This window comes from Canis lupus, chromosome 9, assembly GCF_011100685.1.
Source record: "Canis lupus familiaris isolate Mischka breed German Shepherd chromosome 9, alternate assembly UU_Cfam_GSD_1.0, whole genome shotgun sequence".
In the NCBI taxonomy this organism is placed as follows: Eukaryota; Metazoa; Chordata; class Mammalia; order Carnivora; family Canidae; genus Canis; species Canis lupus.
The window spans coordinates 24634863-24652313 of NC_049230.1; the positions used below are offsets into that span (position 1 = coordinate 24634863).

The window sequence follows — 17451 nt, forward strand, 5'->3', positions numbered from 1 at the left end:
TTTTAAAGACCAATAAATTTGATGAACCCCTAGCAGGTTTATCAAGATCCATCAAAGGAAAAGAAGGTAAACACAAATTACCAATATCAGGAATAAAGAAGGGATATTTACAAAAATCTCAAAGAAGTTAAAAGAATAATAGGGGAATATTATCAACATCTTTTTGCCAATAAATTTGACAACTTATATTAAACTGACAAATTCCTTGAAAAACACAATTTACCAAAAAGTATACAAGATGGAATACAAAATCCAAATAGCCTTGTATCTATGAAAGAAATTGAATACATGGTTTTAAAAAACCTTTTCAGAAAAAAAAGTCAGGCCCAGATGATTTCACAAGTGAATGCTATCCAATATTTAAGGTAGAAATAATACCAATCTTACACAAACTCTTACAGAAAATAGAATAGGGTGGACACTTTCCAGTTTGTTTTATAAACCAGCAAACTCTGATACCAAAGTTCGTAAAGACATTAACAGAAGAAAATTACAGGGATCCCTGAGTGGCGCAGCGGTTTGGCGCCTGCCTTTGGCCCAGGGCGCGATCCTGGAGACCCGAAATCGAATCCCACATCGGGCTCCCGGTGCATGGAGCCTGCTTCTCCCTCTGCCTGTGTATCTGCCTCTGTCTCTCTCTCTCTCTGTGTGACTAACGTAAATAAATAAAAAATAAAAATAAAATTTAAAAAAAAGAGAAGAAAATTACAGATCAGTATATAATGCATTCACCCTTCAATTCAGAAGATAATGCTATTCACATAGTGAATGTGATCTGAACACACTACTCACCATTGAAGAGGAAAGAATTTAAAAGGTCCCTCATATATCACCTCCCTCATTTAACCAAGCTTACCATTCTATCTTTTTTTTTTTTTTTTTTTATGATAGTCACAGAGAGAGAGAGAAAGAGAGAGAGGCAGAGACATAGGCAGAGGGAGAAGCAGGCTCCATGCACCGGGAGCCCGACGTGGGATTCGATCCTGGGTCTCCAGGATTGCGCCCTGGGCCAAAGGCAGGCGCCAAACCGCTGCGCCACCTAGGGATCCCGCTTACCATTCTATCTGATGGGTTTTCTGTTAACTGATCAACCTCTTTAAAACAAAATTTTTCTAAAATATAAATGTCATATCACACCACCTCAGGAAACAATGGGCTCCCTATGACATAGGGAGGTAGATACTAATGTCCCAACTTCTAAATGAGAAAATCAAAGGTTAAAAAAACTTGCTCCCAGGTTACACACCTAGTAAGTGGCTCAGCTGCGATATGAACCTAAGCAGTCTGGCTCCACAGTCTGAGCTCTTAAACACTACTCTGTGCTGCTCTTCCCAATATATTAATGTAGTAACATAATTATAGGAAAATAAATTGACACATCCATATTTGAATACCATGCAACCATTAAAGTATTCAGATAGATTGAAAGAGGAAAAAAAAGAAATTTCTCAGATTTAAGAAACATATTTTACCTTTCCATTTAATAAAAAAGGTATTGCTGGGGCACCTGGGTGGCTCAGTTGTTTAAGCACTGCCTCTTGCTTTCGGCTCAGGTCATGATATTAGGGTCATGGGATTGAGACCCCAGTGGGGCTCCATGGTCAGTGGGGCATCTGCTTGGGATTGTCTCTCTCTCTCTGTCTCCACCTGCATTCTTTCCCTCTATTGCTCAAAAATAAATAAATAAAATCTTAAAAATTAAAAAGTACTGCTTCTCACTGTAGAAAATTTGGAAGATACAGAACTTGACATAAGGAAGAAAATTGCAATTACCTGCAATCCACCATTCTTGCCAATTTTATTCTCTGCTAACATGACCTTTTTATCTTCATTTACAAAAATAAGAGCTCAAATGTTCTGATGTTTTTACATTCAACATTGGTTATTGGCCATATTATAGAGCCATATAATGAAATATTGTATAACCATATAATGAAATATTGTATAACCATTTTAGCATAATATTCATCATGAAATTAAGGAATTCAGAAAATAAAATAAATCATCTTGATATTATATAAGATCAACTATATAGCATTTTGTACTTTTACCCTCCTTACTATATTCTTATAAGTAAAATATCCTATGTAATTATATCTGTATAAACTAAAATTGTTAAAAGAACATCAACAGGATATAATTATCCCCCAATTATATCATTAAGAAAACCTTGATATTTTTATTTTGAGTTTACTTTTTAAGTTTCACCTCAAATTATTTTTTGAAAGGCTTCCTTTCCAAATGCTTTAGGAATTCACATTTTAATTTAAGTACCCATTCCTTCATGTGAAAGTATCATCTACTCAGGAATAAAATACATAAAGACAACCTCTGCTGTCTGTCTCATCTATTTTTAAAAATCAGATCTAAATTTACACCCATATCTTATTAGATGAACAAGTGTAAAACAAGAAAAATATAAGTAAGTTATAAGCAAGGGCTAGATGAGGGGTTATATATCCAGTATTATACACACTTGGCTACTCATTTTATGAAGCCATCATAACCCTGACATCACAACTGGATAAAGATATTAAGGAAAGAAAATTATAGCTCAATATATAATACATTTGTCTTTCAATTTAGAAGATGCTGCTGTTTATAGTGATTGTGACCTGAAGGTGCCTGAGCAACCCAGCTCAGAAACCATCACTCACCACTGAATAGGAAAGAGATTTTAAAAGGCCACTCAACATATCACCTTCCATATTTAACCAAGCTCACCAAGCTATCTGTAGGTCTTCTATTAAGCAATCAACCTTTTACAAACAAGAACTCTTCTATAAACATCACATCCTGCCACAATAGGATGCCTTTGGCTCCTGCAATTGCAAAACCCAGCATGAAAAACAACACTGTGTAAGAACATTCCTGAGGTACCTCTGACACCACAGCTCTCACTATATATAATACTCGATGTTACAGGGTCTGCACATCATTACCTTCAGCTGGTAAGTAAGCAATATGAACCATATGGTGTAAATGTCTTCACATCAAAGAGAAAAGACAAAATCAGAAACATACCATCAACAATACCACTTTTTCCTAAATGTCTTCATCCTTCAACAAATATTTTTGAGTACTTAATACTAGGTACTGAAAAAAGTGAGTAAGATAGATCTAAACTCTATTGTAAGAGTTTGCAGTCTAGCAAAGATTTTAGACTTAAATAGGCTATTAAAATGAATTGTGAGTTTTAATAAGAAAAGTAAGAGAGGCACAGGCCCATGGTAAGGCACCTTGTCTAGGGAGGAAAGTAAATCAGAGGACACTCTTAGAGAACTGACCTTTTACCTGAAATTCCCAAATTAGCAGGCCAAGTATGTATGTTGTGGGTAAGGGCAATGTGGAGTTGGTGGAAGTAGGAAAGAATGGCATAAGCATGGGAACATCATGTGCAAAGGTCCTGAGGTGATAGATCTCAGTTCAGTTGGAGAGACTGAAAGAATTTCAACTTAGATGGCAGAATACAAAGGTTAGAGGTGAGAGGGATAGTGGTAAAAGATTACTTCAGAAGGTAGCTTTGTAGCAATATACAGTGTTTGCACTAAAAGAAATATACGATGATTTTTTTTAAATTTTTATTTATTTATGATAGTCACAGAGAGAGAGAGAGAGAGGCAGAGACACAGGCAGAGGGAGAAGCAGGCTCCATGCACTGGGAGCCCGACGTGGGATTCGATCCCGGGTCTCCAGGATCACGCCCTGGGCCAAAGGCAGGCGCTAAACCGCTGCACCACCCAGGGATCCCAATATACGATGATTTTAAGTCCCATATTTAAAAGATAAACTCAGCTCTGGCAAAGATACATCTTTTTATAACTCAGAGCTTCCCTAAAACACTGATTCCCTCAACTTTCAGGCAGCTTACATCTATGCCAACAAGTCAAGAGTAGGAAAAGAAAACAGAAGGCAACAGAGGGTATGCAGAAAACTGTAGACATAAAATGATTATTGCACCCATGGGAAGGACTGCTACAGGATCTAAGCCCAGCTAAAAAGATTCTTGACAGAATGAACCCCAAACCACTAGGTTTTGTAGACAGGTGAAAAGTTCCTGACATTCTCCCAAATATTTGGCCTTGTTCATTTACAAGGTTACTCTTTTGTTTGTTTGGAAGACAATTATATCCTTTGGGTCACATTTTTTACTACTAAGATATCTGGGTATTTTTTACATTAAATTAAATATCACAACTATTCCCTTTAAGTTACATATTCTTATTTTACAGAAGAAACCAGCCTGGTTGCTAGTCCAACTTCTAGAAGTCTCTTTGACAGCTTCTGGTAGAAATGAACAAAAACTCCTGATTACCCGTCACAGGTACGCTGAAGACATCAGATCATTTGGATTTCTGCAGTCACTCTTAAATGTCTTGCTAAAATTAAACCCCTAAATTTCAGTGTTTCATTTTTTCTAACTCAATAATGGAAGCCTTCATGGAAATCTTGTATATTTTCATATCAATTAAATAAAAGTAACTTAGTGGGGAAAAATGACTTTCAGCTTGTTTAAAACTTATTTTAAACTTGGTAATACGTTTTTGATCTGGCATTTTATAATCCTTAAGGCATATATATTTTTTGCCCTTTGTTAAGAGCTAAATTTATTGGCAAGGCTAACATCATACCCACCAGCTTTGTTATGACTTGCAGGAAGTTGTCAGCAAACAACAGAGAAACTATCAGCATGTTCTGGTTGTGGTTTGGTTCAACCTGCTGATTGTTTCTGCCCCATGACCCAAGAAGTGTGTGATGTTTATATTTTTAATTCTCCTTCTACCTCCTATGAGAAAAATGACATAACCTGTATACTCACAGCATAGACAGAACAAAACAAAAACCAGAAACTAAAACACAGAGAGTACTTTAGATTAAGTTTTAAATAGTGGCCAAACTAAAATTCTAGTTAACACATTTGCAATCTTCATTTGAGTGTCTAAAAACTTATCCTACAGAAATATCTGCCCATGTGCACAAAGATGCACATTATAAATATGTTCTCTACAGCACTGTGGAAACATAAAAAAAATATTTTTTAGTTAAATAGTTAAATAAAATTTGAAACACCATGCAGCGATTTATATATATATACATGGATAGATGGATTCAAATGGAAAAGTATACAACACTACTATGTTTTAAAAAATTAAGTAGTGGGGGATCCCTGGGTGGCTCAGCGGTTTACTGCCTGCCTTCGGCCTGGGGCGTGATTCTGGAGTCCTGGGATCTAGTCCCTCATGGGGTTCCTTGCAGGGAGCCTGCTTCTCCCTCTGCCTGTGTGTCTCTGCCTCTCTCTGTGTGTGTCTCTCATGAATGAATAAATAAAATATATTTTTAAAAAATCAAATAGCCTAACATATTTCTATGTTATGTAAACATTCCACAATAAAAATATATCCATGAGAACTCTCATACACTGCTGGCAGGAGCATAAAATAAGACAATTGCTTCGGGAAACTGGAGTTTCTAATAAAATTAGACATATACCTACCCTATGACCTAGTAATTCTATTCCTAGATATTTATCCAAGAGAAATCAGTGCTTATGTTCACAAAACAAATTATACAAGAATGTTCATAGCAGCTGTATTCTTAATAGCCCAAAACTGAACAACTCAATTCCATCAGCAAAAAAATAAACAAATTATAGAATATTCACACAATGGAATACTACTTTGCAAAAAGAATAAGATAGAACTGATGCACAGAACAACATGGATAAATCACAAAAATATGATGTTGAGGACAGACACAAAAGAAATCCTACTGATTTATGAAGTTCCAGAACAGCAAAACTACTCCATGATGACAGAAGTCAGAAGAGTGGTTGCCTCTGGGGAGGGCTATTGACTGGAAAGGAAACTTTCCAAGGTACTGGAAATGTTTATATCTTAATCCAGGTGTAATCACACAAGTGTATACCTATATTAAAATCATCCAGTTGTAACACTTAAGATTAGTGCATTTTATATGTATAAATCATACCTTAATAAAGTACAGGGAAGGAAGGAAGGAAGGGAGGGTAGGAAGAATGGATGGATGGGTTAAAGGATGAAGAATCTCACACAAAAAGTTATCAGAAAGGAAAATTATTGGGGCATCTGGGTGACTCAGTCAGTTAAGTGTCTGCCTTTGGCTCAGGTCATGATCTCAGGGTTCTGGGATCAGGCCTCATGTTGGGGCTCCCTGCTCAGCAGGAGAGCCTGCTTCTCCCTCTTCCTCTGCTCCTGCTGGTGTGCTCTCTCTCTCTCCCTCATTCTGTCTCCCAAATAAATAAATAAATTCTTAAAAAAAAGAAAAGAAAAGAAAATTATTTTAAAGACTGTGATTTTTTAAAAAGATTTTATTTACATATTTATTTGAGCAAGAGAGAGAGTGCGAGTGAGGGAGGGAGAGAGAGAATCTCAAGCAGACTTCATACTGAGCATGGAGGACAATGCGGGGGCTTAATTTCTGACCCTGACATCGTGACCTGAGTCAAAACCATGAGCTGGGTGCTCAACCACCTGAGCCACCGAGGAGCTCCTAAAGGCACTATGATTTTAAGGAGGTTTATTATAGTTCAGTTAAGAGATTTTCTGCATAATATTGAACAAAAACAGCCAGATACATGAGGACCTATGTATGACTGAATAAGCAAAACTTGAACTTTGCTGTTAGAAATTAGAGATGTGTTTGCCTATAGGTGTGAGTAGTTACTGAAGGACACGGGGGTCTCTGGAAATTTTGGTAGACAAAGTCTTGCTTTTGTTTAGGGGATGTGTTCTCTTTCTGAAGATTCATTGAGCTGTATATTAGTGATTAAGCATTTTTCTGGACATATATTGCATTTAATAAAAACAACCAAAATAAATCAGACAAAAAGATATTTTTATTAGCTAAATACCCCTAGCATACTTCACATACTAATTTATAAGATACACTACCTTAATTAATTTCAACTCAACTATATGCCACCAGACACATTTTAGCAAAGCTTCTATTATGTGAATTAAAACCTTGTTTCCCTGTAACATCCTAATATTAGAATATCACCAATGTTAGGAGGAGACCCTAGATGAGAATTTAAGTAACTCATAAATGATTTTATCAAGCCCATCAGCCTTCAGGAAAGCTTGTTCTCTGGATGTTAAGACCACTTTGTTCCCAAGCCCACATCTGTCCTATCTTCCATGTAAAAGCTGGATAGTAAAATTTAAACAGTGGAACTCAAAGACTCCAAACTTGAAAATCCATCTGTTATAATCACCTAACCTAAAATGCTGCACTGACAAACCAGAAAAGCAAGCAATGAACTTGGAAACATAGGGGAAATAAATATGAATAAATGTAGCAGAAATTATAGGATTTCTGTAGGGTGTAATGGCTTATAACGTGAAAAAATTACATCTATGATAGTTATGTCAATATGTAAAGATTCTCAGATGATGGTAAAACTTGAAACTTACCTTATTTTTCCAATATTTAAAATGATTGAAAATTGTTTAAGTGCTACACTTATATAATGAGGTACAAATGTTATTATCTTAATAGCTGGCACCAGAATTCCTCTTAGAGAACTGTCACCGTTTGGAAAAATAACTTGTTTTTCTGTGTGTAGGTGGTTGCGGGGAACCTAAACAATAAGCAAATAGCTAAACTATCTTTTCAGATGGCAAGGGAAACAGAGTTGGGTTTTTTTTTTTCTTTTTATTTTTTTGGTTTTGCTCCAGATACAATAAAGGGAGAAAGTACATGTGAGAAGGCATAAGGCTGAGAACCACATAGGGTGAAGGGCCAGAGGGCACCATCTGATGACTGGAATAGCAAAAGGGTTTAGGAATCAGGATGACTAATATTCAAATTGAAATAATTTGCATTACTGCTATGTAAACCCCTCCTCCCTCTCCCTGTACCCCCTGAATCTCCAGTGATGTCTTCTACTGTCACAGGGGCTTCACACGGGTAGGCTTTTGTGGAAACTGAGGAAAAGGATATGTCTGGACCAAGGTTTCTCAACCTTGCACTACTGACATGTGAAGGTGGTATAATTCTTTCATTGTGGAGACCGTCCTATGCATTGTAGGAAGTTTAGTAGCATTCCTGGCATCTACCTACTGGATGCCAGTGGCATCTTCCCCAGTTGTGAGAACAAAAAACGTATCCCATGTATCACCAGAAGTCCCCTGAGAGACAAAATCACCCAAGCTGGCTGTTTATGCCACAAGTTTATGCCTACAACGCAACGACTCGAGGCAACCAATAGCTCAGAAGGAAAAGCAATCCTGAGAATGCATGCTCCTTGAGAAATACTAGGATTTTGAGGAAATGTTTGGGCTTCCATGGGGAATAGATCATGCATAGAGTTCAAAAGGTCTGGGAAGTCTACCTAACATCTAGGCTATACCCACAATGAAGTTCAAATATTTCTATCAATTAAAAAATACATATTTTATTTTTTAAGATTTTATTTATTTATTCAGGAGAGACACAGAGAGGCAGAGACACAGGCAGAGGGAGAAGCAGGCTGCATGCAGGGAGCCTGACGTGGGACTCGATCCCAGGACTCCGGGATCATGCTCTGAGCCAAAGGCAGACACTCAACCGCTGAGCCACCCAGGCATCCCAAAAAATACATATTTTAAAAAACAAAAAGGAAGACAAAGAAAAGTAAACCTTTCCTTTTTTTCAACAGAGAAGTAATACAAGAGTACCATTTTATGGGATGCCTGGGTGGCTTAGCAGAGAGCTTGCTCCTCCCTCTCCGTCTACAACTGCCCCTCCCTCTGCTGCTCCTGCTCTCCCCCTGTCTCAATAAGTAAAATACACCTTAAAAAAAAAAAAAGACTTTTTTAGGGCAGCCTGGGTGGCTCAGCGGTTTAGCGCCTTCTTCAGTCCAGGGCGTGACCCTGGAGACCGAGGATCGAGTCCCACGTCAGGCTCCCTGTGTGGAGCCTGTTTCTCCCTCTGCCTGTGCCTCTGCCTCTCTGTGTGTGTGTCTCTCATAAATAAATAAATAAAATTTAAAAAAAAGAATTTTTGAAATGTTACCAAATATTTATATGATGTATAATACATGCCAGACACTATTGTAACTTTTCAAATATTCATTCCTTTATTCTTCACGTAAAAATCTATGAGATAGGTACTATTATTATTATTCCCATTTTACAGATGAGGAAACTGAGACCCAAAGTCAAACAGGTACCAAGAAAGTGACAGGATTTGAATCTAGGCAAATTGAACACACAAAAAGAACCATACAGGACCTATGAGAAAACACTAAAGTTCAAAGACAAAAGACCATCTTGAAGAACTAGAGAAAATGCCTCCCTCTGAAGTAGATTTATTAGTAAAGAACAGAAATGTAGAAGTGCCTAGGAGGCTCAGTCGGTTAAGCATCTGCCTTCAGACCCTGTGATCAAGTCTTGCATTGGGCTCCCTACTCAGCAGGGGAGTCTGCTTCTTCCACTCCCTTTGCCCCTATCCCCTGCTCGTGCACGCACACACGCTCTCTCTCTCTCTCTCTCTCTCTCATTCTCTCTCTCAAATAAAGAAATAAAATCTTTTAATAAAGAACAGAAACATATAGATAATTTCGAATTCATATTCTCAAAAACATACAGAAATTCATTATATCTATAAGCCAGAGTTTTGCAGATGTAATGAAAATGAAACAATGAGTGAAAAGGAAAAAAAATACATGGAATTTAAAAAAAAAATGAATGCTGAATTAAAAATCATAATGAAGTCAGTGACAGGTAAAACAATAAAAAAGGTGAAACAGAGAGAGTAGATTGGGGTTCAATACACACATAATATAAAACCCAATGTGACAAAATAAAACAAATGGAGAAGTAGTGATAATAGAAAACTTTCCCAAGTTAAAGACATACCTGAGTCTATAGATCAAAAGGGTTCCTTACAAACCAAGCAAAATTATTAAAAAATCTAAGACCTTGACACTACCTAGTGACATATCTGAGAATAAAGAAAAATATCTTATAAACATCCAGGCAGGAGGTGGAAGGAATGAGCTACATGGGCAGCCCAGGTGGCTCAGCAGTTTAGGGTGGCCTTCGGCCTGGGGCCTGATCCTGGAGACCTGGGATTGAGTCCCACATCGGGCTCCCTGCGTGGAGCCTGCTTCTCCCTCTGCCTGTGTCTCTGCCTCTCTCTCTCTCCATGTCTCTCATGAATAAATAAATAAAATCTTTAAAAAAAAAAGAAAGAAAGAAAAAGAAATACACCAGGCTAGTATCAGACTTCTCCACAAAACTGAAGACTAGAAGATAATGGGACACTTATAGAGGATGAATTGTAGGAAGGAGAAGGAATGTGCAGAGTATAACCCAAAAACTTTATGCCCACACCTAAGTTTACATGAAACTGGATAGACACATTCTCAGACACACAGGGGATCATTAAGTATAGTGTCAAAAAACCCTCCTTGAGAAATTCACTCAGCATTATATTCTAGATCATCATCTACTAGGACTTTAAGCACTGTCCAATCCAGGACCCAGTATGGCTACTTGGCAGCTGAAATGTAGCTATTGCAATTGAGGAAGGAAATTTTTTGTTTGATTTAATTTAAGCTTAAATAGCCACCTGTGGCTAGTGGTTACCATATTAATCCAGTCTAAATATCTAAGAGATAAAAATTAAAAGTTTAAGAATGAAAAAGCCATGGTACAAAAAGTAAGCAATGAACAAATAAAAGGGAAAAACAGTATTATAACTATGATTTTAAAATATTACACAAATGTCAGAAATAATTATTATAATATAATATAATATAATATAATATAATATAATATAATATAATATACATAATAAAACATGAACAATTCTCTGAGTCTAAAAGTCTCAGGTTAAAAAATAAAAATAAAAAAAATAAAAATAAAAAATAAAAGTCTCAGGTTAGAGCTGGCTCAGTGAGTAAAGCATAGCACTTGATCTCCGGGTGTGAGTTTGAGCCCCAAGGTGGGTGTTTGAGATTACTTAAAATCTCAGATTATAGGGACAACTGGGTGGCTCAGGGGTTAAGCATCTATCTGCCTTCTGCTCAGTGCGTGATCCTAGGGTCCCCGGATGGAGTCCCATATCAGGCTCTCCCCCCATGGAGCCTGCTTCTCCCTCTGCCTGTGTCTCTGCCTCTCTGTGTGTGTGTCTCTCATAAATAAATAAAATATTTTTTTAAAAAATCTCAGGTTATACCAGCAATTTGACATTTCACACTGGAGGAAAGAGCCAAAAGGTGCTGTTTCATTCTTAATGTTGCTAAATCAAAGGGACATGGTGGAGTTTTTTTTTTTTTTTTTTTTAAGCCTTAACAGGAAAACTACTAATGGAATAAAACCTGAACGTATAACTTCTAAATCATCAGGAAGAAAAAATTTTCATGATCTAAGAAAATGCTCAAGGTACCTTAGCAATTGGGAAAAAAAAAAAAAAAAAGATACCTTAGCAATTGGAAAGACTCTAGGTGGAAAGATCGGTATTTAAACCTATCTACACAATATGTCCCAACTTTTAAGTACGTACACATAATAAAAACTGAAAGAAAAAAAAAATGAAAGAAATTCTTGGAAATTTAACAGTTGTTGACTATGGGTGACTGTGTTATCATTGTGTGTTTTCTAAATTTTCTACAATGAGCATTATTATACTTTTATTTTTTTTATTTTTTATTTTTATTTACGATAGTCACACACAGAGAGAGAGAGAGAGAGAGGCAGAGACACAGGCAGAGAGAGAAGCAGGCTCCATGCACTGGGAGCCCGACGTGGGATTCGATCCCGGGTCTCCAGTATCGCGCCCTGAGCCAAAGGCAGGCGCCAAACCGCTGCGCCACCCAGGGATCCCAATTATACTTTTATAATCAGAGAAGATTTTAACATAAAAAAGAAAAAGAAATATGGCTATGTCTCACTTTTCAGTAGCATCACCTATTTACCTATATCACAATTTAAGTAAGAAAGACTCTGAGTAGCCAAAATGCATGTCACAAAGTCCACACCCAAAGATCCGGGTACTGTATTCATCCAGAGAGCCCTTTGTGTCTTCTTTTATACATACCAATTCCAACAAGCTTGATTACCTGATGTTCTAGTAGCCCAGCAGATACAGACACACTCAGCATGGTGTAAAGTGATAGGCCTAGGCCTTTTTCCTCGCAGTAGGAAAAAAGTGACAAAAATAAAAATACAAAACAGAATTGCCATTCACAAAGCATCCTCAGGGCAATTATGGCAGACTTATCCCTAAACAACTCAATATATTTCCACAAATACGATAAGTGATACTCACTGTAACAACTCTTGAGTTAAAAGTGTTCAAAGCAGACTGGCTGGTTGAGGAAGTAAGAAAAATTCCTAATACAATTTTAGAAAAAGACTGATCACAAATATTTGTGATAAAAAGTTAAGAGTGCTTAAGGAGAATATCCTCAGTTATCCAGAGCAGCTCACTCCTGCAAATTGCAGAGTTGTAATTTTACTATATTGAAAAGGATTTTATGGCTGGCTCTGCGTCGACCAACACAAATCTGGAGAATAATGTAGAAGGAAAGGAATATTGACTGCTTCTTTCCAAAGAAGTTTAAAAATAAGTAACCATGGATGCCTGGGTAGCTCAATGGTTGAGCATCTGCCTTTGGTTCTGGTCATGATCCCAGGGTCCTGGATCAAGTCCCACATCAGGCTCCTGGTGGGGAGCCTGCTTCTCCCTCTGCCTATGTCTCTGCCTCTCTCTGTGTCTCTCGTGAATAAATAAATAAAACCTTTTAAAAAAACAAATAATAAAATAAAAATAAGTAACCATAGGCATATAATAATTAGTATTAACATGGCAATTGCTACTAAATGCAGCCTGGATGTGGATGTTGTTTTGGCTTTACTCCATATTCCCAGCAGGATTTAGGGACTTTGGAGGTAGCTGGAACCTATTAGCTATGAAGGTGAAGTCAGTAGGCCCCATTCCATCACACACAGCATACTGTGAGCTGAAGAAATATATGTCCTACCTCCTTCATACTTGCCTCTGGTCCTTCTGACTTCAAAAGCAAGACTAGAAAGACAAGAAAGAAACTGTATTTATATCTGTGGAATGAAGATTATGCAAACTGCCAGCACTCCATTGTTTTTGTTTTCAGTATGGTTATCACAAAACAAAAACAAAAAGATAGCTTCTACATCTGAAGGCTGATAATTTGAAAACAGACCTGAATATTTCCTCCTCTTTCAATAAGGCAGTAAACACCTTTTATTTTACTTATCTGGAAGGTAGTTATTTGCTGATATGGACTAGTTACTATTTCTATAAGAGAGCTTGACAGAATCTGAGGAAGCTGTTTCCTGAGTTACTCTTAAAGTACTCCTGCTCTTTTAATATTAGCCAAATAGCCAAGAAGATGTTAAAAAACAAAACAAAATAAAACAAAACAAAAAAAAAACACTTCCACACACTCCACTCCCAGCGCTAACAAGGGAAAAACATAATCATAACCTTGGTGAATGGTCCTTTAGCGCTCTAGACCACTATGACCTCTCCAAGCTTCTATTTGTCTTTTGTACCTTTTTCTTTTAAATAACCCTACTAGTTGTTTATCTGATTAACAAAAATAATACATGGTCATTGTCACAGTTCCAACAACATGAAGATGTATGAAACAAAAGTAATAATGTCTGCCTCTCCCATCCTCTCATTTTCCTCCCAAAGAAACAATGTTAACAGCTAGGTGTATAGTCTTACTTCTTCCCAGGCTTATAAAAAATATATATAATATATGGGAGGGAGGAGTTGGTTCACTTTCTTGTTTTCAAACAAAAATGGATTGTATATATTATTAGTCTTAAAAATATGGACACTTTCCAAGCCAATACATACAGACCTATCACATTCTTTTTAATGACTGCAAAATATTCCATAAGATGGATAATTCATTCATACCATTGCCCTGCCTTTCCCAACTCCTGGACATTTAAGATGGATCCTTGTACATATATACTTCATGTCCTTTAAATTCAGTAACATAGATTCCCAGAAGTGGAGTTTCTAGGTCAAATGAAACATTTTCAAATGTTTAAAATTTTATCCTTAAAATTAATTTTAGACCTTCAACATTTCTGTTCCTTTCTTCATTATGCAAAATTTTGGCATAAACCTTTCATAATGCTTTGCATATTTTATTTTTAAAAGCACACATATTATGTCAAAAAACACCCCTGTCATTTCTGTTCATGTAGTTATAAATAAATAAATGCTTAAGTTATGGCCGTGATGGCCAGCGTTAAATCACCATGCGAATGCTTATGCCTTGGTTTATGAAAGTAGTAATTCATTGTGGAAACTCCACCCCCACAACCATGTGGCAGCACTAAAGTGGCAGCTCTCTCACCCTGTGACTTTCTCCACTGAGTGACAATATAGAGATCAGGACCTACATATTTTCTAATTGTCAACAGTTAACCTTAAAAAGTGTGTGTGGTGGGGAGACAAGTACACAGCAACAGACAATAAATTGAAAGTCATTATGGGTTTCTAATATCCACAGATTATTTGTAGTATAATGAATAATTCTGTTGGTCTACACCAGAGACTATATATCATTAAAAAAAAACAAACCTATAACCAATGTGTTATGATTACATGAACCTTTCAAAAACATAGTCCTCAAACATTTTTCAATAGAATTATTGGTTGGAATCCCCCCTCTCCTTCAGATTCAGATTCTAATTGCAAACTTTAAAAAAAAGGCCTTAAAGAAATACATTAACCAACGAAGCTCCTTAAAATTTAATCTCAGACTCCTCTATAGATTCTAAAGACCCAGGCACCAACACAGATTGTTAAGACACAGCAAGTTTGACACAGAAGTATGTGACATGCAATTAATCTCCATTCATACCCTGCTCTACTTGTCAGCAAACAAAGGTTCTGCTTTAGAAGGAGATCTGAAGACTTCAATTAAAAACAGTCAGCTAACAAGAAAATAATCTAAGCTAAAGGAAGGTGGCAGGTACAGAAATGAGTTGTTTACCAAAGTGTCAGTTTTGAACAATAAAGAACTGCACATCAAAAATGTTGAAGGAGTGTATTTCATTGCAAGCCTCTGAAAATAAAAAAGAATTTCCTACTAAAGCTGCACACAAAACGGAAGTATAGTTTAACAAGCTGGTAAAATAGGTTTCCTCTCATCAAATGACAGATACCAATAAAAATAATCACTTTATATTTTTAAACACAAGGGCAGAATTACATTTTTTGCCACAGTTCCTTCTCTCCCAGAAACCATCACACTTTGAGTCTCTCTTTACATTCAACATACAATATTGAACCAATGGCAGAAAGAGAGGCTGGATTGCTTCTTCTCAGACACCCAGATGATGCTGCTTCACCCTACAAATACTTTTCTACTCTGAAAGTTTAGATTTACTCGGGTCATATAAGTAAAGTGGATTTTGGAAACTTCACCTCAAAAGAAATACCTCGTTGACAGCTTTTACATAGAAGCAATCCAGAATGGAAACAGTGCTACAAACAGAGACCAAAAGGACTGCCAAATATTTGATTAGGAGGCATTTATACCAAGATAACAAGGTAATGGAGATATAAAACCAATTACATTGAGAGAAACTGAAAAAAAAAAAAAAAAAAAAAAACTCCTTGCCAAAAGTCTGACCTGCCCAAAGCAGGCCATCTGTTAAATATGTGTCAAAAATGTCACTTGGATGCCAAAAGGCTTAATTCAGAGTCGTTTCCTCCTGGGACGCTTATGCAAGGACAGATTCCAGGCCTCTGTCCTTCCAGGAAGGTCAGTTACAGGAAAGCAAATCACTTTTGCCAGAAAGCAGTGTGAATGGAGCTGGAGATATTGCCCATTAGCAAAAAGTCTCTTTCCAGTGTTAGAAGCATCTGTGGAGTGTTGCTGAATATGGCCTTAACTCTTAAAAGGACTGCTTAGGCACCATAGTTTGAAGGTAAACACACCAGTGTGGGGCATTTCTAGAAGAGTTAGAAACTTAATACTGCATCCACCTGCCCTGGGTAGACAGCAAGACCCGCAGAAGTCTGCAGGCTGGCAAAAGGAGGCTGGGGCCTTCGGCACCGACAAAACTCACACTTAGCCCCAGGCCTTGGCCAACAGCATCCCACGAGCCCCTCGAGCCCCTCACAGCCCCCGAGAGCCTCGAGGACCTGGAGCAAGAAGGTGAGGGGCTTCGGGGCTGGGGAGGGAGGAAAGGCAAAACCCCACAGGCGTCGGGGTACTGTCCCGAGGAGAAAGGGTCTGGCCAAAGACCATGCAAGGTCGCATGGAGGCCCCCCCCCCCTGCCAAGAACCTGGCCAGACGTTGTTCAGAAGCCTGGAAGGTGAAGTGGAGGGTGGGTGGAGATGCCTCGAGGAAGAAATAAAATGTGGGGACGCCGGGGTGGCTCGTCTGCCTTCTGCTGGAGGCATGATCCTGGAGTCCTGGGATCGAGTCCCACATCAGCCTCCCTGCATGGGGCCTGCTTTCCCTCCGCCTGTGTCTCTACCTCTCTCTGTGTGTCTCTCATGAATAAAATCTTTAAAAAGAGGAAAGAAAGGAAAGAAAAGAAAGGAAAGAAGAAAGAAAGAAAGAAAGAAAGAAAGAAAGAAAGAAAGAAAGAAAGAAAAGAAAAGAAAAGAAAAGAAAAAAAAGAAAGAAAAGAAAAGAAAAGAAAAGAAAAGAAAAGAAAAGAAAAGAAAAGAAAAGAAAAGAAAAGAAAAGAAAAGAAAAGAAAAAGAAAAATGTGGAACTGAGGGGGAGTGAATGGGACCCTGAGCGGACAGGATGAAATCTGGGTCTGCAGAGTTGAGGGTTCCAGCAGTCTTGAGGTTCTGGAAGGCTGTGGATGATGGAGCCGAAAAGAGAGGCCGGTCTTGGGAGCCCCTGGGTCTCGGCTCGGGCCTCCAGCTCTGCACCTGCGGGACTTCCCAGGGGGCCGGGAGGGGGGCCTGGGGCCGGGCCAGGGCGTTACCTTCCATGAGCCAACGGATCTCCTCGGGGAGGGCGACGGCCTGCATTTGGCCGGGCTGCGGGGAGGCCGGAGTGTGAGGCGGGAGAGCGGCCGTGAAGGCCTGGAGCCAAAGCCCGCGGGCTGGCAGGCGGCTGTCTCCGGCGGAGGCACCTGTACCTCTGTCGCCGCTGCTGCGGCAGCCCGGCCTGGCCGCAGGGCGGGGCCGCGGGCCCGGGGCGCGCTCAGGAAGTGGCGCGCGCGGCGGGCGGGGGGCGCGCCCCGGGCGGTGTTGGGGGGAACACCTGTGCGCGGGTGCCCGCGCCACTCCCGCGGCGCCCGCAGGTGGAAGCACTGGGGGGCGGGGAGCCGCACAGCCACCCCTTCTCCCCGCACCGGAACAAAAGACTAAACGCGGCCCAAAGGAACTTCATCTCCTGGGACACTTTCTACCCTAAGTACTGGCCGGTGGGCCTCAAGGGACGCGTC

At 38.8% G+C, this 17451-nt stretch overlaps 1 protein-coding gene across 2 annotated transcripts in view; it reads right to left on the reverse strand.

The window, feature by feature from the left end:
• The window catches only part of SKAP1 (src kinase associated phosphoprotein 1), a 287830-nt gene extending 270635 nt beyond the window's left edge, over positions 1 to 17195 (reverse strand). For both annotated transcript variants that reach the window (XR_005364446.1, XM_038547555.1), the window contains exon 1: positions 16987 to 17195. Coding sequence is in view for 1 of the 2 variants with exons in the window: in XM_038547555.1 (XP_038403483.1) it covers positions 16987 to 17032 (46 nt within the window). In the remaining variant the exon portion in view is untranslated. The remainder of the gene's footprint in view (positions 1 to 16986) is intronic.
• Positions 17196 to 17451: the final 256 nt, after the last annotated feature.